Source organism: Saccopteryx leptura, chromosome 9 (genome assembly GCF_036850995.1).
Source record: "Saccopteryx leptura isolate mSacLep1 chromosome 9, mSacLep1_pri_phased_curated, whole genome shotgun sequence".
NCBI classification, from domain to species: Eukaryota; Metazoa; Chordata; class Mammalia; order Chiroptera; family Emballonuridae; genus Saccopteryx; species Saccopteryx leptura.
Window position 1 is genome coordinate 26,010,305 of NC_089511.1, and position 26,505 is coordinate 26,036,809.

General features: G+C 40.3%; 1 protein-coding gene across 3 annotated transcripts in view; it reads left to right on the forward strand.

The window, feature by feature from the left end:
- CNTNAP4 (contactin associated protein family member 4) overlaps positions 1–26,505 on the forward strand; it is a 313,756-nt gene that overhangs the window by 275,574 nt on the left and 11,677 nt on the right. For all 3 annotated transcript variants that reach the window (XM_066349003.1, XM_066349002.1, XM_066349004.1), the window contains 4 exons: positions 11,275–11,514; positions 14,529–14,753; positions 16,190–16,323; positions 17,046–17,133. In XM_066349003.1, coding sequence (XP_066205100.1) covers positions 11,275–11,514; positions 14,529–14,753; positions 16,190–16,323; positions 17,046–17,133 — 687 coding nt within the window. The remainder of the gene's footprint in view (positions 1–11,274; positions 11,515–14,528; positions 14,754–16,189; positions 16,324–17,045; positions 17,134–26,505) is intronic.

Consider the following 26,505-nt stretch of genomic DNA (forward strand, 5'->3'; position numbering starts at 1 on the left):
GTGATATTTCAAGCATTTTTCAGAGCTGTGGTTTAGAACATAATTCATGAGATCCCCATTACATCATCTGTTGCTTAACAGTCTTAGTCTATGAATTAATTCTCTTTCACCGCAAAGGATGAAGCTTACTTGTGATATTTTTGACTAGAATATATTTGATATTTCTAATACATTTATGTACTTATTGTTTCTATCATTTATTCTTTCTTTTCACTCGATAGATATCTCATGAACAGCTTCTATGAGGAAGTGTAATGGACACTCTAATCATGATCTTGTGGCCACTCAACTGACGTGTTTAAGGGCATGGACATAATACAGAATACATGAGAAGAAATACATAAGTTTTCTTTTAATAACATGCTAGCAGCTCAGTCAGGAAGTTGACACAGATATTTCTTGAATTACAAAATATGAGAGATGGCCAAAACTGAAGGTGTATGGCAATTTAAAATCTGTCAGGATCGAGGAAATTGCCTTACTATTCTTGGAAATTGAAAAGGCTAAAACAGTCCTCAAATCTTTCAGTGAAATCTGCTGCAGTTTGCCTGCACATGAACTTTTATCCTTGGTATGAATTTTAACTTCATCGAAATGGAGTCACTACATATTGTGTCTGATAGGAATCCAGCCCTTAATTTGCTTTCAGGTGGTTGTAATGGATAAAAGTACTATTACGATATCAGAAAACTGGATGAGAACGGACTTAGTCTTTGGCCATCGATCATGTGTTATAATTGTAATAAGGATCTAAGAGATTTTATCTTTACGGAGGCCTTTGGCAGGCTTTTGACATTCTCATATATGTTAAATCCCAGATGGCTGTGTTACTTGAAAGTTTTAAAAACGGAAATCTTTGTTATGTTTAAGTCAAAGTCATTGAAAAGAAAAAGCAGAATGAGAAATCTTAAAAAAAAAGTTACATCTACATTTACACAGTACACAGTTACAATCTATGTACACAGTTCCCTCCTCCCTACTTACATGTAATTGAGTAAATTGAAATGGTAAATGTGATGTTATTTTTAAAAAAGGAATGATTTTTTAAAGAAAGGCTTGCAGCCGTAGGTCGAGGATGGTCATTGACTGTTCAAAGGCCCCACGAGGGTCTTGTGTGTATTTTTGTCCACCACGAGAGTGGACCGCTCCTTAGGAAAGGGCCACAACCAAGTTAATAAAATGATACTTACAACAAAATATTAATCTACAAAATTACTATCAAGCAAATCAGAATTTTATAAAATTCTAGATGAAAATACTTTTTCTCTGCAGGAAGATTTAGGAGGAGTTAAATTTTAATTTTAAAGGCTATGCAGAATTATCACAAATTAAGTGAAAATCAGTAATAATTATAGCTAATTTAATGTCACACTTAACTCAGACCAAAAAGAGCTTCTCTGCCTTCCTGTGAGTGTATTTCAGTGTGGGACACAAGAGACGGCCAATGAAAGAGTAAAATGTGAGACAAAACAAAACAAAAAATATATATAGTGTGTCCGTAAAGTCGTGGTGCACTTTTGACCGGTCACAGGGAAGCAATAAAAGATGATAGAAATGTGAAATCTACACCAAATAAAAGGAAAACTCTCCCAGTTTCATACCTATTCAGTGCAGTTCGATGTGGGCTCACGCACAGATTTTTTAGGGCTCCTTAGGTAGCTATCCCGTATAGCCTCTACAGACTCATCACTGACTGATGGCTTACCAGAACGGGGTTTCTCCACCAAACTGCCGGTTTCCTTCAACTGCTTATCCCACCAAGTAATGTTATTCCTATGTGGTGGCGCTTCGTTATAAACGCGTCGATATTCACGTTGAACTTTGGTCACGGATTCGAATTTAGTGAGCCACAGAACACACTGAACTTTCCTCTGTACCGTCCACATCTCAACTGGCATGGCCGTGGGCTGCTCCGCTGTATACATGGTGTTACGTCATCATCTGCTCATGCGCACATGCTGCCACATCATCCTACAGAAACTGGGAGGGTTTTCCTTTCATTTGGTGCAGATTTCACATTTCTATAGTCTTTTGTTGCTTTCCTGTGACCGGTCAAAAGTGCACCACGACTTTACAGCCACACTGTATACATATATATATATTATATATTATATATATATACATATATATATTTATCATATATATACACGTGCAAGCATGCACATGTGTGTGTCTGTGAGCGTAATTTCAGATCAAGACAAATCCTATGAAGTGAAAAGCAGAATGAGAGTCAGGCAGTGATTCGGGTTGGCAGGGTTCTGTTTCAAGTGGGGTGGTCAGGGACTTCTCTGAGGAACTTATGTTTGAACCGAGGCCTGGTCAAGCAGAAAACACACCCTGTGACTATCTGAACGAAGAGCGTTCCCGGGGAGGGAACGTGCTCCGAGTGGTGGGAATGCGCTGTGGGTAATCAAGGCCGAGGAGAAAGTCAGTGTGGCCCGAGGGGGAGTCGGCTTGAGCCGCGAGTGGCCCGGAATGAGGTGGAGGTAATATTGAGTCTCACAGGCATTGGCGAGGACTTCGGATTTTATTCTAAGGGTTCAGAGGAGTGGCATGATCTAACTGACATTTCCCTCTTTCCCTCTTGCTGCCGCGAGGGGTATGGGTGGAGGGAGTAGGGCCGGAGCGGACCGTGGAAGTAGTCCTTAGGAGGGATAACGGTGTGTGGGCTGAAGTGGAGAAGGACAGATAGCGTCGGGACATTTTAAATGTCAGTGCACACAGCTTGCTGATGACAGGGTTATTGCTGTTATTGTCACAGCCTACCCCAGCGCATCTCCTTGGGGGCGAGCCCTGCTTTGTAGGACTCCAGGTTCCTTATGACATTTCTGTTTTTCATTTTGCCGGAAGTTAGCTTTTTTTCCTCTTTCCTCATTGATAGCATGATTAAAACTGTCCCTGGCCCCATGAGCTAGACTCCAGAATGTTACATACTACAATCCACACTCGTTTCAGGCTGCAAAAACACCTCCTTCCCAGCCCAGAAAATGTACCTTGTTTCCTTTCTCTCCTTCAGTGAGATCCCACCCCATCCTGTAATCACTTGCCCACCAGGACCCAGGCTTCTTGGTCCATGAGTTCTGTGCCAGCACAATTCAGATGTATGAATAGAAGGGTCCTTATCTGGAGCACCGTGTCCTCGCATATTAATAACTTCAAACAGAGGAGCCCCCGTCTGCTCCCAGAGCCGACATCTCGTTGTGTGTCTGGGAATCCCTGCTTTCTTCCAACATAATTGGTTTTCTGGTTATAATTTTAAAGGGTAATTTTATTTCCCTTACAGTTTCAAGAGTTTAATTTGTAGTTCACCGTCCATCTTAAAAATAATTACAGCTAATCAGTATTTTCAAGTGTGCATAACAGTTGTCGTTTTTATTTGAGTATTGGGGCAAATGAATGAATACATGTCATTGCAAAGAGTAAGTCTATAGTTTTCAGCAGAACTTTTTTCTCCTAAGGAAACTTTTAAATTCAGACACCAATGAAGAGGATAATAATAGTATAAGGTTTTAAATTGTATGGAAACAATTTTTTTTTAAATGCAGGACAAAATTAAAAGACTCAGTTAGTGTTAGTCCGTCTAAGATACATTTTTTATTATCCTCATATGTAGTAGCTTTTCCCAAAAATAGGCCTTTTTGCTCATTAAAAATTTAGCAGAAAACATAAAAACTGTTGTGAAATATTTCAAATACCAAATAAAAGTAGGAAATAGTAGAGAGTTGGGTAATGTAGAAACGTTTGAAATACTATCATTAACGCTTTCGATGTACATATAAAAAACACTCTGGATGTTCGAATATATGTTAGTTTTGAATATATATTCTCCCTCTCACTGTGCTACCGTAGCCAGGCCTGTGTTGATGATGCTTATTGACATTACATTGTTTTGAGAATAAAACTGCCGCAGTCTCTGGAAGTGACTCCTTGCCAGGGGACAACATGAAAGAGTCCAGAGTATCTTCTGCTTGGCTTGCTTCACCCTCTCCCCTGAAGTCCAGTCATAAATCGTAGTCACTTCTCACCGTGAATCTCTGAGGCAAGACTACTGCTTTAACTTCTGAGTAAAGTCACAAAAAATAAATGGAAGGTGTGATGAATAACATAATTCAGCTGCGCAACAATTGCTCATGGTGATTCATATAGGAATAAGGAAATTATAAATTGTTTCAGAGTCAACTAGCGGTAGCCTGTACTGAGGAAGTGTAAAACAGAAGGATTTTAACATTCCCTGTATTTCCACATGTCGGAACAATTAGCTTCAACTAATCTCTACTGTAGGATGTCACGCAAAGGGAAGCACTAATAAAATAATGAGCAAAAAATCTTGTATAAAGAAGTGAGAGAAGTCAACACTAATGTAATGTGGTAGAAGAAATAAATAGCACCAAGGAGGTGAACATTTCCTCCTTTCCCCCCCAAAATCTCAACCGTCACGTTGTTTTTCATAATAAAAATGATGAGTCACCTATTTGAAGACCGTCTTTCTCTATCCTTGCTCCTAATTATGGCAGGGGGTCTGTCCTGATCTTTTCTCTGTACATTCTTTCACTTGGCCCTTTCTTGTATGTGTGTGATTTATGACATATCTTAAATAGTACTATTCAGAGGTGCTATTCATTATCATAACACCTTAAGTTTAGTGACACGATACTAATTGGTTTATTAAACATATGCCCTTGACCTTGTTAACACCGAGAGGACTCAATGTCCAGAGTTGCAGCATAAGTTATCATACGCCCACAAACTTTCTCCAGCCACGGAAATGACAGAGAGAGAAGAATCCATCATTTTTAAAGCCGACATGTGACAGTGGTCATTTTCTATTTTGGTTTGTAAACTCAGCATTTTTCTTAGAAGCTTCTTAAATTAGCCCTGCATTGATTTTCATTCAACCAGCTCTGCAATTTTTGTTTGCTGTCTAAATTCTTTTACTGACAGGTTTTTAAATGAGACAAAACTCTCATGTCAATGCTTTGTGACTAGGACCTGAAGGAGAAGTAAGGACCCCTGACATAGTCTCAGAAGTCATTTGGACTGCATTTGAACTGCATCAAATCTACAAATATTTATTGAGTATCTAGAGCAAGCAGTTTCTGAATGCCATTCACAGAGGTTAACGTTGAACTCTTTGAAGGTTGGTTCTCAGTCTTAACTGCGCACTCACATCACCTGGGGATCTTTGGGGACATGGGCAGTACCTGTACACAGATGTGCTTATTCACAATGAGGGACATTTGTGTACTTTCCAAGTTGGATGTCACCACTGTGTCCTTGTACTGGTCTTCCAGTGAACATATGCTTGTGTTTCTATTGGATGTATGCCTAGGAGTGGGATTAGTGGGTCATAAGTTGTGCATGTGTTAAGCATTAGGAGACTCTGACAGGTCTCTGTTGACCACTTGGATAGCCTCCTCTATGAAGTAGATGTTCAGATCCGTTGCCCATTTTCTACAGGGTTGTCTTTAAAAAAAAAATTCTTTATATATTTTGCATGATTCCTTTTCAGAGAAATTTATTACACACATCTTTTCTTTATCTCTATGGATTGTATTTTCAGATTAATAGTGTCTTTTGATGAACAGAAGTCCTTAATTATAATATATTCTAGATTATTTTCCTGTTATGTTCAGTTCGGTTTTGATAGGCTCAAGGACAGTTACAGGGAGAGAATACCAAATAACCTTGTGTTGGGATGATTTATACAAATTTCTTTTATAGTAAATATGTTTTCTTAGTACCGAAGTGCAGTGCAAAACAGTCACATTTCTCTTTAATATAGTCATATCATTTATTTCAATTATCTCCTCCCTTCCTTCAGATGTCTTTTTCACGGCCAGCTGCAGAGGCTCCCGGTGTACTTTTGCATGTGCAGTGGGCAGATCTGAGTGATAGCTGACTAACATCAGAATTCACGTGGGATCTCTTGTGAGATAGGAGAGTATCGCTGATATCGCCAGAAACTCATTTCTTTACAATAGGTCTCAGCATGGTCAGACAGAGAGCCACGGTGACTCTGACATGGGAGAAGTCTAAACAGACCCACTTTTCCTGCTGCTGCTACGAGCAGGGCGTGTTCTTAACCACCAGCTTAGGTTCAGGGGACAGTGACTGAACGTTCTCCTGTGACAGCATTGCCTATACCAGCTGCCTCTTTCAACCATAATGGTTCCTTGAACATGAGAAGAGTCTTCCTCTTCCCAGCCCTCCCAGGGTTCCGCTCCATGAGGACTATTCCACGGCAGGATTATAGCCGGGCTTCCAGTCCACATGAACAAACCCCGTGGCCTCTGCAGGGCTGTCTTCCCCGAGGCTGGCTGCGTAGGGCAGGACTAGCAATCGATGCCTGGTGTACAGGAGAGCACTTCTTTCCTTCGATCCCCTGACTCCGTGCAGGGCCCAGCCTACATGCCCTGTCCCTTTCATGCCCCAAGCTGGTCTGTGGTCAGGGTCCCTGTTGCTTTCTCCGCCACAGTGCCGGGGTCAGCGAGAGCCCTGTCCAATGCCAGGCAAGCTCTCCCGACATTGAATTTGAAAGAGAAGTGTGGGGATCTTGATTTTTTTCTTTCTGTAAGACCCCCGGTGAATTATGCAGTTGTTCCCAATTAATCCTCATATATCCAAGCACAGCACATAAATAATTTGCCATTACGAATTAAAGGTCTTTCTGCCACAAGAAGTGGTAGAGGAAAATACTGGGAAATTGGCATAGGAGAGAGCCAGCTTGTTCTCTGTGACAATAGCATCTGTCACCTAGACTAACTCCCTGAGAGTAAGGGACGCGATGAAAGGATTGGCCGCCCTGAGTCTCCGCGCAGGCCTAGCACGCGCGCGTATTTAGGTGATTGCCCGGATACTGTTATGTGAGGCAACAAACTCGTTATAGTCATTCACATAGAAAGCTTTGGCTTTTGTCTAACAAAATACTCAGTGCTTGGTAAGATCTGGAATTCGTTATATCTGATATAGTATGGCAGGTAAATTGATAGAAAATTAATTGGAAGACAGTTGCAAATGTAATAGCTCAGCAGAAGCATCCAGAATCAATTAATCAAACTGCAGCTCATTTTAATTGGACATACTCTAACCCTGAAAAGGCATTGGAATCTTTCATTAAGCTTTTTAACCCAGTCCCATTTACAATATCCATGTTTTCCAGAATAGTTCCCTCTTAAACTAAAATGTTATTAACTCAAAACCTAATGGTAAAGTAAAAATCGTCACTACCTGTATGTCGCATATGTTTATATTTAATTAGACATTACTTTTCTGATACATTTAAAAGGAAGTAAGACTATTTGACTGGGTAAACATTAGCTTTTTAAAAGTACAGAACTAAGAAGTTCTGTTTACAAAATGGAGAGTTGCTTTTCTTCTGTTACAAATACTATTTAAACATGCGTTTTCCACAGGTAGACATATTTTTTTCCTGTTAATATCCCTGTCCTCTGACCTTCTCCGCTGGTATTTATTTCTACCAATAGCACCATGGGTAATTTTGTGTTTACCTGTCTAATTCTAAAGTCAACTGTGACCTCTTTGAGAGCAAGGTCCTTTGCATACAACTCTGTACAGACATTTGAAATAAGACCATTATGTCTATGAATCTGAATTATAAAGAATGTTAGTGCCATAAGTCCAAAATTTTGAGGAGTTCTTTTAGTGTCTGACGCAGTGCCCAGCAGAGAGCTGCTAAATAAAACTTGCAGAGCTGATTCAAACCGAAAATGATGTGAGCAGTTGAAGAAATCGGAAGTTTTCTTCTTTGACCATATTTTTTTCCTTGTAACAAAAGGCTGTCTGTAGCTTCTGACCCTACCTCCGCCTCTAACCCAATATGTTTATTCTAAAAATCACTCAGCTACGCCCATGGGTTTGACCCTGGACATCTCTGTGCCTTTAGTGTCTCATCATCTGAACTGAAACAAAAGAAAACAAGAACAAACAAGTTGGGACAGTTGAAAATGGATTGCATTCAGTCGTTGGACTCTAAGTTATTTAGTTGTTATTATGTCCATGGAAGGCTGAGATAAACACCTAAATCAGAGAGACTGAATGTTTCAAAGTAACGAATGCACAACAGACTGTAATTTAACATTACTATGTACTATAAACTATACACCATGATTTAAAGTACTATAACAGGAAGTAAGTGAAATATACCAGGAGTAACTTCTAATCCAGACTTCACAGAGTCTGGCCTCCTCCAAAGAGCTACTGGGCTGCGGACCACCTTACCCAGGAAAGAAACACCAGCGAGGATGCCAAAAGTCTCTGTTCAAGACTTAACTCTGAGCCCCTAGACACTGTTATGGAGTTGAGTTAGCAGATGGGAGAAAAGGGAGGTCTGAAGCTAAGGTGAGGAGCACCTTTGATGTGGAAGGGGGGGAAAAACGTCCTGGAAATAAGGCAGAAGAGAGACTACAAGAATGTCAGGAGAGGCCCTGGCCGGTTGGCTCAGCGGTAGAGCGTCGGCCTGGCATGCGGGGGACCCGGGTTTGATTCCCGGCCAGGGCACATAGGAGAAGCGCCCATTTGCTTCTCCATCCCCCCCTCCTTCCTCTCTGTCTCTCTCTTCCCCTCCCGCAGCCAAGGCTCCATTGGAGCAAAGATGGCCCGGGCGCTGGGGATGGCTCCTTGGCCTCTGCCCCAGGTGCTAGAGTGGCTCTGGTCGCGGCAGAGCGATGCCCCGGATGGGCAGAGCATCGCCCCCTGGTGGGCAGAGCGTCGCCCCTGGTGGGCGTGCCGGGTGGATCCCGGTCGGGCGCATGCGGGAGTCTGTCTGACTGTCTCTCCCCGTTTCCAGCTTCAGAAAAATACAAAAAAAAAAAAAAAAAAAAAGAATGTCAGGAGACTGAATAAATGTAGGCGGAATGAAACAAGAAGGTTGTCAGCTAGTCTGGAGTGGGATGCAGCCAACTCTTTCTGCCCCGCCGTGCCCATGTGAACTGGAATTGGAGTGTGTCTGGCTGCACACCACACTGCCTCTGGGTTTAGACACAAAAAACCTGACCCACGCCCTGAAGATGTCAATGTTCTTCATTGAAAAGGCACAACTGATGTCAATTGAAGCAATTTGAATACAGATATTTAAATACAGTTGTTTGAATAGAGACCATCATGTGTATGAATCTGATTTATAAAGAGTGTTATTTATTATCACGAGTGCAAATTTTTTAGTTTTTCTAGTTTCCTCTTCATGATATTTCATTATCCAAAAATAAAAAATTGATTTATTCTGTATTCTATATCCATTGAATTTTATCCTCATTCTCAGTCTTAGGGACCCAAACATCCTTGTGCAACAAAAGGTGTTTTTCTCTTCAAACTTTGAAGTACCAAGCCCCCATCTCCCAGTCCTAAGGTATAATCCAATTTAATTAACAACTGCATTAATTAATATATAATAAATTGAGTATTAATAATTAGTTATTATTAATGTCAATTGCTAATTAATTGGTTATTATAAATAGTTACTGCACAGCTGTTACGGGTTAGGCACTCTTCTGTGTGCCAGGGATACAGTGTGATTAAAGCAGCCCTTACTGAATATGCTCTAATAGAGGGAAACTGATCACATATAAAATCCATGGGTAAGGTCTAAAGCCTGGTAGATGGTGAGAAATAGTGAAGATTTTTTTTTGGCCAAGTTTTGTTTATGAAATACAAAAAAAACAAAACAAAACCCTGTTTAATCTCTGAAGATGAGGAGGTTTTACATAATCAAAGCTAGATTAGGAGCTAGCTGAATGAACAGGGAGGAGGAGTGAATGTCTACAGAATATGTACAGAGTCCTATTGCTGAGGCAGCCTCATCTATCCAGAGATGAGGCTCCTTTAAAAAGGTCCCATGACCATCTAAGTGCCTTTCAGTAGAATCACCCCAGTAATTTAGGGTACTCTTTTGCCATTTCAGGTTCTGAGCATTAATTTATGGGATTTCTGGGCACAAATTTATGTGAAAGTCCACCTAGACCTTACATTCTTATTAGGATAGTGCTTGAAATGAGGTGTTCAAGCCCTGGCTGGTTGGCTCAGTGGTAGAGTGTCAGCCCTGTGTATGGATGACTTGGGTTCAATTCCCGGTCAGGACATATAGGAGAAGCACCTATCTGCCTCTCCACCTCTCCCCCTCTTGCTTCTCTCTCTCTCTTCTCCTCTCCTCCTGCAGCCATGGCTCAGTTAGAGCAAGTTGGCCCCAGGCACTGAGGATAGCTCCATGGCTGCCGCCTCAGGTGCTAGAATGGCTCTGGTTGCAACGAAGCAACGCCCCAGATGGGCATAGCATTGTCCCCTAGTGGGCTTGCCAGGTAGAACCCGGTCAGGGCACATGTGGGAGTCTGTCTCTCTGCCTCCCCTCCTCTCACTGAAAAAAAAAAAAAAGGAAAAAATAAATAAAGAAAAAAAATGTGGTGTTGAAGTGATTCACCTGTGAGGATTGTTAAGTGTTTAGATTCACAACCTATTTCTGGCCCACACAATCAGTATTTCTTGGAGTAATTTCCTGAATCTACATTTTTACGAAGCCCAGACATCAGTACTCATTTTCCTTAAAGTTTGAGAACCTCTGCCTTAGGATAAGGGGGTCTGATCCTGTCCAAACTTTTAAAACTCTCCAGGGTGACTTGATAAGTACATATTATTGTATATTATTCAATAAATGTTGTATCACTGTTTACTTCATCAGTCTCCTTCCCAATGTTGTTGAGAATCTTTCTAAGCTTAAAACAATGAATGCTGGACCAACATTTAGAAAAAATTCAACCAAAAAAGCCCAACCAAAACCACATCAGTGCACAGTCAAGTTAGAAGAACTCAAGGATTTCATTATAATTCCTACTAAGTTAAAAATCAGGAGCATTTTTCAATACGAAGAACAAACCACACTTACCCACAAATATGTTCTTATTTAAAATTGCAAAAAGAAATTTAGTTTCTACATAAGAACATCAATTTATCTCGTTATTTGAATCAAAGCAAGACGTAGCCTTTATTTTGTTTAACTAATTAGAAAATAACTTTCCTGTGTAAGAGTTTAATAAATATTTTTTAAAAAGAAATGTGTACAAACTCACCTTTAGGGGAAAAAAAACTGAATTATTTTTCAATTCTTTTAATGTTTTGTTACAAATTGTGCTTTCAAAGTTATATTTTTGCTCTTCAAATTCTTGCTGTTCTCTGGCCACTCTCTGTGAGGCCTCAGTTTTGTTTGGTCTTTAAATCCTGAATAAAAAACCTAGGAACGTGTTTCCATTTGCAGTATTTCCCTTGTAGGTGGAACGGCCACCAGACAGAGAGGCTTTCTGGGCTGCATCCGGTCTCTGCAGTTGAACGGGCTGGCGCTGGACCTTGAGGAAAGAGCCAAGGTGACCCCTGGAGTGGAGCCGGGTTGTCGAGGGCATTGCAGCAGCTATGGAAAGTTGTGTCTCAATGGAGGGAGGTGCAGAGAAAGGCCCAGTGGGTTCTCTTGTGACTGCACCCTCTCTGCATACACAGGGCCGTTCTGCGCAGATGGTAAGCATGGCATGGAGTACCTTAACAGGAAAACCATATGCATTATGAATGTCTATCCGTTACTGTCTGTGCTGCTATTTGAAACAAAAATATTATCATTTCTCTTTTTGGTTTTGTTGTTCTATTTTGTTTTTAGCAAATTACTTTTTTAGTCTACTCACACTTCATTACTTAGAATTACCTCAGTTTTTAAAAAGTGTCTATTAATTATAAATTCTTTAATGTTGCTTCTAGATGTCTTAAAATGTTAGGTGTTTAATCTGATTTTTTTCCTATCCAATACTGATGTTCTTAATACGGTTGTCAACAACCTGCTTCTTGGGGCAGTTCTCTATTTTAAAATCATTAAAGGCATTATTGTTATTTTTGATGAAGGTAGCCAACAATGCAGAAAAATCTAGAAAGTGTTGTGGGTTTTTTTATTTGTTTCATTTTTTTTAATTCAGTGAAAGGAGGGGAGGCAGAGAGACAGACTTCCCTTCTGCATAGACCCTGACCGGGATCCACCTGGCAAGTCCACTAGGGGGCAATGCTCTGCCCACCTGGGATATTGCTCCATTGCTCAGCAACTGAGCTCTTCTTAGCACCTGTGGCAGAGGCCATGGAGCCATCCTCAGTGCTTGGGGCCAACTCACTCCAATCAAGCCATGGCTGCAGGAGGGGAAAAGAGAGGGGGGGAGGAGAGAGAGAGAGAGAAGTGAAAGGGAAAGGGATGGAAAAGCAGATGGGTTCTTCTCCTGTGTGCCCTGAGCAGGAATCAAACCTGGGACATCCACACACAGGGCTGATGCTCTACCACTGAGTCAACTGGCCAGGGCCTGTTTGCATTTTTCAAACATATTTTTCCAGGAATATAAATACCTTTTTATTTTTTTTTTTATTTTTTTTTTTGTGACAGAGACAGAGAAACAGATAGGGACAGACAGGAAGGGAGAGAGATGAGAAGCATCAATTCTTTGTTGTGGCACCTTAGTTGTTTATTGATTGCTTTCTCACATGTGCCTTGACTGGGGGGCTGCAGCAGACTGAGTGCCTCCTTGCTCAAGCCAGCGACCTTGGTTGGATTCAAGCTGGTGGGCTGTGCTCAAACCATATGAACCTGCACTCAAGTTGGAAACCTTGGGGTTTTGAACCTGGGTTCTCTGCACCCCAGTCTCTGTCCACTGTGCCAATGCCTGGTCAGGTATAAATACCTTTTAATTAAATATTGATATGTAATAAAATATGGGCATTTTACTCTATGATATGTTGAATATCTGGTTGTGAAGTAAAATAGTGGAATGTTTTTAAGCTCGTCTTGTTCACTGATCTACATCGTGGAAGAAAAAAGAACTGAGTATAGTATTAAGTGTTCTGGACAGACATCTCTGAATATACAAACATTTGCTATACTTCCATACTTTCTCATAGAAAACTGTCGTCCAATTCAATTCAGTTGCTTTAGTTAAGTGTTTCTGGGTTAGTGAACCTTTTCAGAAAGGAGGCTAACAAAAATTGGTACCAAATTGAAGCCACCTCCAATTTGCAAAAAATGCATTTGGAATTATTTAATGAAAACTTGTCAGAAATGCACTCTTTAAGCCTTCTACTTTTCATCAGGAATAAGTTATAATTTAAAGTCAACCTGTAGTCATAAATCACACACTGCTGTTATCATCTTAGAAGATTTTTCACATATAAAGTTAGAATGAACACTACTTGGTCACAAGATGATGTCTTCGTTTTCTGAATTGAAATGCTTTCTGGTTCATCTTGTTAAGTGCAATTAGAAGTGTTATTCTGTCCCCACATATTATATCGAATATAAAAAGTATATTATAGGCCCTGGCCGGTTGGCTCAGCGGTAGAGCGTCGGCCTGGCATGTGGGGGACCCGGTTTGATTCCCGGCCAGGGCACATAGGAGAAGCGCCCATTTGCTTCTCCACCCCCCCCCCTCCTTCCTCTCTGTCTCTCTCTTCCCCTCCCACAGCCAAGGCTCCATTGGAACAAGGATAGCCCCGGCGCTGGGGATGGCTCCTTGGCCTCTGCCCCAGGCGCTAGAGTGGCTCTGGTCGCGGCAGAGCGACTCCCCGGAGAGGCAGAGCATCGCCCCCTGGTGGGCGTGCCGGGTGGATCCCGGTCGGGCGCATGCGGGAGTCTGTCTGACTGTCTCTCCCCGTTTACAGCTTCAGAAAAATACAAAAAAAAAAAAAGTATATTATAGATAATAAAAATGGTAAAATGAAAAACCTCCTCCTGAAATGCCAAGGAAGTGGAAACATTGCTATGTTACCTGTAAGCATCATCTACAACTCATATCCAGCAACTGACCCTGTCTAGTAATGGAAGGAAGCAGGATTATGGATTCTAAAGTCCTTCCTGCTGCCGTCTTTATTTTATACACATATATTTGATGTGTGTGCACGCATGTGTGGGGGAATTTGGGATATTAATTTCATATAAGTAAAGTTCTCTGCTTTTGTATTAAAAGAGGCTGGATAGTTCTTTAGGTTGATCACCACTACACACATGCCCATTTCTCCTCTCTCCCGTTAATGGTAGACTTAGCGTTTTCATTGTAGTGCTCAATAAATATGAGTAAGTCTTTAAGCATAAAGAAAATTTTCTGCCTGTTGATCCTGGAAGATAGTCAGAGTCCTCAAATTTCATTTTTTCCCAATACAGGAAGACTAGTGTATTTCAGCTACAAAATGAGAGATAGGACTTAAAGTTTAACTAGGAAAATGGATGGGAAGGGAGGTGACAGCCCAGAGGCCTGGTTTAGGGTCTAAACTCAGGAGAGCATTAAGCTTTCAATTATAAGATTAACCAGTGAATTAATTGCATGTGATTCTAACGTAAAGTCTTTACATCGACCACCGTGAAAGCTCTGTTAATTCAGTGTTACTTAATTCTGGTGGGGGAGGGTATTTGATATATCATTTGTTATTTTTAATGAAAAAATATCAGTTAACATAACAAACAAGATCGTTGGGCATTTTTTTTTTAACATAAAACACGTGTATCATTTCAGAGATCGCTGCGTATTTTGGGTCCGGCTCATCCGTGATTTACAATTTTCAAGAAAACTATTCCTTAAGTAAAAATTCCAGCTCCCAGGCGGCTTCATTTCATGGTGATGTGAAGCTGAGCAGAGAGATGATCACATTGAGCTTCCGAACAGCACGGACACCAAGCTCACTGCTTTACGTGAGCTCTTTTTATAAAGAGTATCTTTCCGTTATCATCGCCAAAAATGGTGAGTGCCTTTCAGGGGAGAGAGAGGAGATTGAGTTAGAGCATATTATATCAGTAATAATATGGATCATTCTCCTGTCCTTCTCCTCAGACTGCAAACAGGAAGAAAAGGCGTGCCTATGTCCCTGTATTCAATTGTTTTTTTCCGTACTATCCTATACGTTTAATCTGAATGGATTATTTAAAGGAATTAAGATGCATTTATCTCTTCACGATTTTGATAATTACACATATCCTATGTGAATATTAATTTGTCTCTATAAAATATTGGTTATATTTTATTGCTAGAAGCACTTGACTATTCCTCGTGATTCTATCAGGTCTGTGGTTTGTTTTGAAATAAGATGCTGCTCTGTACATAATGAATATTTCCTTCATATCAAAGTACAGAATTTTGAAGGAATGTTAACAAACTAGTGCTGTGGACATGGAAATGTCTGCAAAATAATCTGCCGATGCTAATTATAGGCGATAAAATAGTGATGGGGTGTGCTGGGACACTGACGCGTGTCAGGGCGGGTGAATTAGGATATGGATGCTCCAGAAGCCTTGTCACAGAAGACTGTTTACTGCCATTTTTCCTCGTCCCAGGATCCTGATTAAAGTGAACAGTTTTATAAATATATTCTTAGTGTGAAGAAAATAAACACATTTACCAATATGTGAATTTATCATTTCAACTAAATCAAATAAGGCTTCCGAAGGGCACCAAACACCAATAATAAAAATAATGTTGTTTGATAAGTATACTTATCCTTTCTGTATACATTTTGAACTTAAAGCTTATCTATGTTAGGACATTTTCTTTGTTAAATTGGAAGATATTTCTGTGACATAGATTAATTGACACTTTTATAGACAACTGAGTACTATTAAGTCCAATAGCAAGTTTGGCTTAAAACCATTCATTTTTACCCTAATTTCATTCCAAAGTTTATAACCATGACCACTTGGCTAAAATATCTCTCATATTTTGTAAAACCACGTTTGCTTATACTAATTCTATTAGCTGTATTTCAGTAGTGGAAGACATACTTTTTAAACAAATGAGAGTATAGAAACAGAATGCTAATATAATATTCCACAATGGTTTGGCACTTTATAATACCGAGTCTGAATTTTTTTTTTTAAGTTAGAAACTAGTACAGAGATTTGTGTTTGATTAATTGTATATTGTCTTCTGGTGGAGGCGGGGGGAGATTAACAATTTACAAGAAAAACACTACTTATTAGCAACATGCTTGTTCTTGATTTTTTAATTAGTGCGATTTTGCACAGAAACTGACTTCTAGGAATTATGATGAAAGGATATACCCAAATAAAAGATGGTGGATGTTCTCCAGAAATTACAAAATAACAAAAAACATACTCTGAATTTTTATGAGTACTTCTTAAAAATACAATTTTAACTAAAATATCATTTCCTCCCTCCTTTAGGAAGTTTGCAGATCAGATACAAGCTAAATAGATATCAAGAACCTGATGTTGTTACCTTTGATTTCATAAACGTGGCTGATGGGCAACTTCACCACATCGAGATTAACAGAGAAGAAGGACTGGTCTTCGTAGAGGTAACTTAGTACATCCAGGAGAAGCAGCGGTTACAGTTAGGACTTGCCAACATGAAGGACCTCCAGCAGAAACGGATAAAGAGTGGTAGGAACAGGACATGCTTTCGGTGCCAGATCAGACGCAGACCACCAAATGTGGTCAGAGTTTTTTAAGGGTTAAGATTCTGTTCAAGATATTATTAGGATTTGATACTTACATATACAAACTTTCCTCATTTGTTTTACTGCTTGGAAGGCAAATACTATCTAGTTTACTGGTGGGACTGTCACTGCTCTAATGAAACCAGTTTACTTCGAATGGGTCGAAATGTAGCCATAATTCCAGCACAGAAATTAATTATTGCAATATCAGAATATATAAGAAATTAAGTGAGTCACAGCAGAGAAAGTGGAATTATTTACTTTATGAGCCTTTGAAGAAAAGCAGTAATGTTTCATCCCTCTGCACAGAGGAAAATTTCTTAGCTGAATAACTCAAGTAAAAAAAACAATATTGGCTGAAACAATTTTGTCTTTTTTATACAGTGGAGAAGAATAAAGTGATTAAGGGGTAGAAGGTGGGATGCAGTGGTATCTTTAAAAAAATGATTTTTAATTCTTTGGGGCCGTACTAACAAATTGCCTATTTTATCTCTTTTTTTTTCTTCCTTTGTTTCCTGTCCTCTTCTCAACAAAACGGCAACCATTTGGATTTTTTTGAATCTCACGTAACAATTTTGTAGATTGACGAGAATGCAAGGAGACAAGTCCACCTGTCATCAGGTACAGAATTCAGTGCAGTCAAATCTATTGTACTGGGCAGGATTTCAGGTGAGTAAAAGAAACAACCTCTCCTCTGCTTATGATGCATAAACCTGGATCAGCAGAGTCCTGTTCCACGGACACAGGTTCACACACACCTACACACACCTGCAAGTCGTCACGCCGAAAGAAATCTCTTCCCTTGTTTTAATTATGAAGAGAGTGATGAGGGCAGCAGCTGTACTTCTCAGGGTATATGTAATGGTGAGAAGGGACTTCCCGCAGGCTGAGCAAGCTCTCTCCTTTGTAATGCCACTCTGGCGTGATGAAACATGATACCGTCCTCACACTTCAAAAATACCAAGGAAGGAAGGTAGCAGTAACAGGAAACCTGTTTTATCCAATCTAGTAAATGGATTAAAAGCAATTTTTTTGACCTTTTTCATGCTTTGTAACTTGATTAGTCATTCCTTCCATTCCCTGTACATAATCTCACAATCTTGAGACTGTTTGATTAAACCCATGGGTGAATGATCAAAATATTGGCCCTCGAGAAGGTTAATAGTTAGTATACAAATGTTTATAGGCTTTCTAGTGCTATGAGGAGCACCAAAATCAGTAAGCCAAATAGGCTTACAAAATGAGAAGCATATTTGACAAACAGGGGTCAATAAGCATGTGCCTTACAGACCTCCTACTGGAGGAGAGTTAAGTGACCCAGGGCCCAGCTGCCGGCCCTGCAACAAGGCTCACTCCTGAACCGTGGCGTTCCCCCAGCGCCCTGTAGTGGGCATGAAATATATGTACAAGGTCCCACTGAGACACGGGGACACTTAACTGAAATATTCCAAGGGTGTTTCATAGTGTACATTATATAAATTCAATTAGAGTAATAAAAAATTCAAGTAAATAGGACAAATCCTCAGCTCAAGAGTTCTTGAGTGTTATCAGGGTCTGAGAATGAGGCATAACGTAAAAATAAATGTAAAATACAAGATAGAAAATTCTAACAATCATGTCTAATGTTGATAAAAATCATATTTTTGAAGGAATAACATCTTCAAATTTAATGCCATAGTTACTGGTGGAAAATATTTTTGTGAGTAGAAATATGTTAAATGTATTGTAAAACAAATGGGAAACTGATCTGCATTCTATGAGAAGGATTGTATTAACCAAGCAGTAGAATAACATTCATTATATAAATATTTGTCTCCCTTTCTGTAAATTAAAAGGGGAGATTAGTGTGGAATTAAAGATATTAATGATTTTATTCAAGAATAGCATATTATTCACAAACATTTTGTGCATGCTGAAAAATAAGATCAAAGTCCAAATTCAGCAATGAACTGCTCCTCATTCTCTTAAAAGTGTAAGAAAGAATTTATTGTGCCTAAGGTGTAGATCTTGACCAAGGACTCATGCTGACTTCAAATCATTTGTAATTCAAAGCAGACTAATAATTTATGGTCAAACAGAGCGTGGTATATGACATTACAATTAAATGTTATGTAGTATATTATTGTATTTTAATGTAATATATTAACTTATAGTAAAATAGATGCTAAAATGAAATTATTAATTTTCCAGGGAGTTGCTCAATCTTGAAGTTTCTTATTATGTTAGTCTAGGTCCTCCAAGAAGCGGTTGACAAGACAAAATTAACCATGTGAGGATTTTACTAAGGGAACACTTTTGAGAAAGAAAATAGAGAAGGTGCTGACCAAGACCAGCGCTGCTGTTAGTCATGCCCACTCTGCCTCCAGTGATGGGGAGGGAGAGGGACAGTGAGAAGTGTCCTGGACTTCTCTGCAGACCAGCGCTGCTGTTAGTCATGCCCACTCTGCCTCCAGTGATGGGGAGGGAGAGGGACAGTGAGAAGTGTCCTGGACTTCTCTGCAGCGCTGGGTAGTGTACACGCCTTATGGGGATCTCTTGAGTCAGTCAGCAATCAGAAGTCCCATGTTTTCCAAGAATGGCCTGCCTTAGACCCCCTTCTGTGACCGCACTGGCTGGGAGAGGCCTGTGGGAAGCATAGTCTTGGCCCAAGTGTGCTGATGCATTGCAGAGCCCGGCACTGGGCCCTGGGTCTGCAAGACACACACATTTTTATTGACCTGTTTATCTAATCTGCCCTTCATTTTTGTAAGTCCATTTGACTCACTGATGCATTTAACACATATTTGGTGGCCACCTGTTGTGTGACACAGAGAATGTCACTCAGCAGGTAGATACTGCCTCTGCCCCCACAGAGCTTCGGGTTAATGAGCATACAGGTAATCATTACACAAAATGTTGCTCTGTATCTAATTGTGTAATATAACCTATGTTGCTCTAGATAAAATACACTCAAAACAACCTCCAAATTAAAATAAATTACAATACTTGTATCATTTTATAATTTCTGAACATTTCCTTTAATGGGACAGCATATAAACATTGACTAGTTGTTTTGTTTTCTTGGAGTTGTAATTTGCCTCCATTTTCGACTGAAGACCGGAGGACATGACCACCCACTGCCGTTTCAGAGGGAAACCCAGAAACGGGGGAAGAATTCCCCGCTCCCACTTTCTCCAGCACTCCTGGCTTAACTTCAGGAAGCACTACGGGTTAAATTTAGATTACTCTCACTGTTAACAAACATTGGTAACAGATATTTAGAAAGGAGGGTAGAGTTGAAGAAATAATATCAAACGGTACTATGACGACATGGAAACATTCTCTATACTTTAAATATTTAAGGACTCACTAACTTGGGCAATAATAATGTATTAAGCTGGGAGCTATCGTGCAAAAAATAAATAAAGGTTTTAGACAAGCACATCATCCTGTCATGAATAGGGTGCATTGAATTTGCTTTTCATATTTATAATTCACTATAAAATTAAGCTCTGAATTCTGCTGTCCCATAATTTTATATGTTAGAATAGTTTTATGATCCAAGTCCAAGCGGGAGGTTCCTTTTCCTTGTTCTGAGGAGCAGCGGCCATATATTAGAGGTGATGTCCGGTAGTGGTCACATTCTCCCAATGCCACAGCGCCAGGAAGTAACTCAGGTTACTGCAGTGGGGACGTTGGCCAGATGTAAATAAAGTGTGTGGTCAGCAAGGAAGGGACATCCGCTCAGTCTCCACTGATGAGCTGTAAGAACAGTCTCCAGTATGCCAGAAATCCTTTATGTAAAACTTGTTTCAGTTCCTAAAGGTGAGGGGAAAAATGACCCAGGTAACCTAAAGGCACTGTGATTTTGTAAATATATTGGGAAATCCCTCTTAAGATAATGGACTGGTTATTTTAAAAGCAAGTTTTAAAAGACAAGTAGAGTTTAGAACAAGAAAAGTAAGAAAACTACAGAAAGTCATTCTTTTTTTAATTGAGCAGGTTGATTTTTTAATATTTTAACATTTAAAATGTCATGGACTATCTTCAATTCACACCGTGACTTTATTCTTGTAAGAAACTACTTAAAAATCCTAGTTTATATTCATCGAGTTGATTTTTGAATATTTTAACAACTAAAATGTCATAGACTTCTTTAGTGTATGGTGTAACTTCATTCTGCTTGAGTCATTTTCAGAGAGTTGGCTGTATTATTCTAAACTGGCCAGACCTAGAAACTGAAAGCCATTGTTTCTCCCCATCAGGATACACGAGCACAGGTCAGAAGTGTCATGTCTCAAATCAAAAGAACACTCACGATGCTGAAAGAGATGGCCGCATTACATTTTCTCTTTATATCTGATTTTAATAGTAGAGCAAATGATAAGGTAGACACGAGGATTTTGTCAGAGTCACACATCATCACAAGCGTGTGCTCCTGGTGGGAAGAGCAGGTGGGCCCCTTTGACAGTACTCTCACCCCCGTCACTTTCATCTGGCCATCAGACATCCTAAAACACAGAGCTCCCCTGACACTTCAAAAACTACCAAATGATAAAAGCAAAGTCGCAAATCCCAAATGATATATTTATCAGCTGCCAAATCTAGAAACTTTCATGCAATGGTAACACTAGAATGTTGTCTAAAGTAAAAAGAAGATGGTTGTTTATTTCTTCAATTGTGGACATGCTGTAAAATGTACCTGCACCAAGATTAAGTAAGAAATAAAGCCATGGTAGGGGGCTTACACAATTGTGCGGGTGAATTTATTATTGAACAGGCATGGATGGGAGAGAGACAGAAGAAGGAATCGACAGGGGTGTGGATTCAGGGCCTCGGGGGTGGAAAGCAGGCGTAGCCACAGTGGAGAGATCCTGGACAGGTCAGTCTTAGGATCTGCAGGACTCGTCAGAATAAGATCAGTGAAACCGAATTCTGCTAGAGTTGCCTGTTAATTGTAATAGAGGGTTAGAGACGTTTCTATGCCATCATAGTACAATTTGATATTGTTACATAAAAATTACTCTCTTTCCTTGATGTCTGCTAGTAATGCTCATTAATGATGATTGGAGTGAAAAATTGTTCCTACAGTTCGTCCTCATCTGTACAGATGAGCACTGGAGGACAAAGAAAAGGGCCCCCCAGTGTGGCCCCCCCTTCTGAAAAGACAGACAGCCCACGTGGTTTCCTTGTTAAGGATGCGGTTGAGAATGTGTGAAGAACCAACGCCAAAGATGATGACTCCTCAGCTCGCTCCTTTAAAAGAACTATTTACTTGAAAATTATATAAAAAGAGATCTCTCTAAGATGTAATTAATCAAAGGAAATTTGAAGGAATAAAGTCGTGTGGCTAATTTTTAAAGGCTTTTATTGGATCGCAGTTTCGTCACATGAAAAAAAAACCAACTCAAGACCATGACGTAATCATGAAGAGGCATAAAACCTCTCATGGAGAATGCGCCCATATTTTTGAATAATGACATAATTTAATCTATTGTAAAATGACTGAAAAATCATTGTTCCGAGGCGGAGTGTAATTTACAATGACTGTTTATTACAGATAGGTAATGGTGCAAGGACACCACCAACAAAATTGTGTTGATGCGTTTTGGCAGCATCGGGAAGAACCGGGCTGCATCGAATCAACTCGGTTCAGATTCTTCCATATTTATAGGCCGCATTATGCTTTCTCTTTATATCCAAAACTCATTGTAAAATTAAGTTATGAGTTCTGTTCGTGCATTGTTTTTTATGTTAGGAGAGTTTTCTAAAAGCCTGAAGATGGTTTTTACTCATTCTGAGCAATAGCTTTGGTATATTTAGAGGCAATGACCCATAGGGGTCATTTATCTCTTCTGAGGCGGCAGAGCCAGGAAGTAACTCAGTTTCTGCAGTGGAGACATAGGCCAGATGTAAATAAAGTGTGCGGTCGGGGGAAGGGGATGTCTACTTCATCTCCTCAGAAGAGCTTTCACAACAAACTCCCGTCTCAGAGACATTTCACGTACAACCTGCTTCAGAGCCAAGGGAAGCCATGAGAAAGGTGTCATTGGATTGCTTCAGGACACTGTGATTTTGGAAAGGTCTGGTCATATGACACTTAAGACGACATGGGCTGTGCCGAAAGCACAAGAGAAGTACAGGTTACCCGAGATACCTAATCGCTAAATAAATATCTAAATAAATAACTTTTGGATTAATCAGGTTTTTAAGGCTAGAGCTCAGAGCAGCAGGTCTGGCTGGCAAGTAAATACTTTTTCTGAAGCACTGCTCCTCTACCCACACGGTCTGTGCCGCCTGCTCTGCCGTTGTGCTTTTCCACTAACTCTTCTTTTTTGCCGCTGCGTCCATATTGTAATTGCACGTAATGGCAAAGACGGCCGGCGGTACGTTAACCCTGCTTCTTCTGTGATTCAACACACCGTTTTCAGGCAGGTCTTGTTTAGCTTTATCTTTATAGATTGAAGATATTGAGAGCCTTTTAAAAGATGGCTCCCTTTCATAGATAGAACCAAACTACTTAGATTTGTTTCCTGAGTTTTATTTATTTTTGTTTTATCTTTTTTGTTTGTTTATGGTTGTTGTTTTTGTTGTTGGCTTTTGTTTTTTTTTTTGTTTTTTTGTTTTGGTTATGAGAAGCACCAAGGGTTTCATGAACCACTCCTTGTCATTGTTCTTCCACTTAACGGCATATCCTTTCTAGGAACAGGAATAAAAAGACCCTTTATACAAATTTTAATTCCTCAGTACTCCATTTTTCTTGGTAAAGAAAATCTTTTGTTAAAATATTTTTTGCCTGACCAGGCGGTAGCGCAGTGGATAGAGCGTCGGACTGGGATGCGGAGGACCCAGGTTCGAGACCCTGAGGTCGCCAGCTTGAGTGCAGGCTCATCTGGTTTGAGGAAAAGCTCACCAGCTTGGACCCAAGGTCGCTGGCTCAAGCAAGGGGTTACTCGGTCTGCTGAAAGCCCGCGGTCAAGGCACATATGAGAAAGCAATCAATGAGCAACTAAGGTGTCTCAATGCGCAACGAAAAACTAATGATTGATGTTTCTCATCTCTCCGTTCCTGTCTGTCTATCCCTGTCTATCCCTCTCTCTGACTCTCTCTCTGTCTCTGTTAGATAAATAAATAAATAAATAAATAAAAATAATTTTTATTTAACAGTCAAATGGCTATTTTGATTTCCAGAAACATCCAAATCATAATAGTCATATCAGGATTTATATAAAGCAGGAGGCGTTTATCTTCGCCCCCACCCCACCCCAGTTCTACCCTGACATGGTATTGGCATTTCAGGAGTCAGGTGTCAGGAAAGGTGTTTACTTTTGCTCATTGGCTTTATTAGCACAAGTGTCAGTGCAGATAGCTGGTGCTCTGTATTTCTAAGGCCAGCTTTGCTATGAGCAACTGAATATGGCTGCTAATTTCATTCGGACTTAATGCTGGGGCGCGGGCTACAAAGTCCTGTAGTTCCCCTTCACCCTAATTCTCGTTACAGCACAGCGACACTTCCAAAACAAGGAGTTGTTGGCCCTTCCATGCAGGCAATAGGGAACCTGAAGGTTGCCAGTGAGAAAGTGTCGTGGGACTCTGCTTTCTGGTTGGAAGAGAGTCTGGGGGTGGGCCCACAAGAGTCTCGGGGGGCAGGGGGGAGACTCTGCACTGTGTGGATTCCCCCTCCCATGTGGAGATGGCTTGGCTTGCACAGATGCCTGGATCCCGTGGGGGGCAAGTCAGCATTGGAAACATCAGTGTGTCCATTTTCCCTCTTTGCCAAAAAAGGGAATGACCTGACATTTGAGGACTTCCTGAATCCTACTGAGGATGATCTGAAATTGGGCTGATTCATCTCTGTCCCGAGGTTGGATGGGTGCTTTGTCCTGCGGTTTCACTGACGTGGGTGGTTACCCTGTCTACCTTCTCTGAGTGTCAGCCACCTCCAGTAGTCGGTAACTGAGATCAGCTAGCAGAGGAGAAAAACAGCCCATGCTTATGAAGATTCAACAGCTATAAAATGCGAGAGAAGCCAAAGCAACCAGAATCATTCCCTGTCAAAATAAAGCCACTCTGGGGGACAGATGGCATTCTGAATGAAACTTAATAAGAGCTTGAAGCAAATTCTAGCAAAGTAACAAAAAGACCTTGAGGAACTAAAGAGTTTTACTTTTTGATTTTTCCAGACTATAACACTCAGCAGGTGAGAATGATCTTTGTTGATGCTTGACTTGTTCACCTGGAAGATAAAGCGAATGGAACATTTGACTCAACACAAAAAATAAGTCCTAAAAGATAGAAACTGGGAGGCAGAGTAACATAACCTAGAGAATATGTAGAGGGGACCCAACATGAATAATCGGCTGTCCGGAAGGATAAAAGGGCGGCGGCACAGTATCTGATGCACAATCTAGGATGGTTTCCAGGCTGAAGAAAACCTCGTGTCTGCATATTAAAAGGGCCCGTCGAGATCTACTCAGAGGAAGGGAGGAAAGACACACACCTAGGAACAATCTGATAAAAATGCCTAAATCACAGGGAACCTTGCAAATTTTGAGAATAAAGTAAAAGCCAGTAACTGCTGGAGTAACAGCTACAGACTAGTAAAAGAATAGGGCTAGGGAAAGACTCCTTCATTGAACATAGACACAAAAATCACCTCGTGCATCAAGATCAAGTTCTGTTTCGGATCCGTCCCGTCTCATTTTCTAATTTACTTCTTCATAGCATTATCACTTTGTAGAATTTTCATGAGCTCCTTTCTTCTCTGTTTATTTTCTGCCTCCCATGCTGGGGTCTAAGGTGCTTGAATTGCAGGGAATTTGCTTCCTGTGCCCTTTTAGCTCTTAAGCAATAATATTAATTGACCAACTGTCCATTTTAACTTTTATAGTTTAAAATTCTTATGCAATAATTTATAATAGATAAAATGTTTTTGATTTGAAGGTCTAGGTTTTAAGAGTCACCTCATATCAGATTTTTATCAGAGTGAGTCTTACCTATTTACATTTTTTAATTAAAAAGGCAAGATTGTTTTAAAGGTCTATAAAACTTTATTCACGATTTTAACCTTGTAGAAGAAAGGAGGAAAACACTGTTCTGGCTATGTGGCTGTTAAAGTATTTTCTTTTCATTTCTTTTTCTTTTTAATTTGTATATATTGCTTTTAGCCAGAGAGGTAGGGAGAGAGAGAGAGAGAGAGAGAGAGAGAGAGAGAGAGAGAGAGAGAGGAACATCAAATTGTTCCTGTATGTGCCTCAACCCGGGATTGAACCAGCAACCTCTGTGCTTCAGGCCGATTCTTTAACCAACCGAACTATCTGGCCAGGGCTCCTTTTCATTTCTTGTTAAAGTTTAAAAAAAAAACCCAAGAAACTCCTTGGCAAGAATGGTGTCTTTCTAAAAATATGATACATGTGCTTGAATGTACAGCCGTTCACATGAGTGACTGCTGCATGGTCGGACGGTCAGTTCTCTGTTTTATCCACACTGATGAATTGCCTCCTATGTAGCAACGTGATGCTGAGTGTGAGGGTCCCTGCACATTCGAGGAGCTGACAGGCTAGCCTGTGAGCAGCAGAGTGCTCATCTCTCAGTGCTGTGAGGCAGGATAGCCTGGTGGCAAGAATGTGGCCCCAGAGTTAGAAGGACTGGGGCCAAATACCGCATCCGCCACCACAACAGGAAAGTGACGTCATCTTCCTACTTTCCTGATTTCTTTTTATAGTGGATGAGTCTTATGATACTGAGCATTTCATCAGTATTTTATCAATATTATTAGGTATAAAATGTGAATGAGAATGGAGAAAAGGAGGTGTCTTTTAGAAACCTTGATGTGACAAGGCAGTTTAGTCAGAGCTGAGTTGCCTGGAGTTACTTCCAGAATAGCAGCTCTCCAGCCAAAAAGTAGTAATAATACAATAAGTAAAAGCCACTGCAGAAGATATGAGCAGAGCACAGGAAAGACTCCGTCAGTCAAAACGTGGTTTATAAATAAAAGAAGCTTTTGGTTTGAAGTCCAGCACCAAACACCAACGGTGTGACCTTAGGCAAATCACTACAATT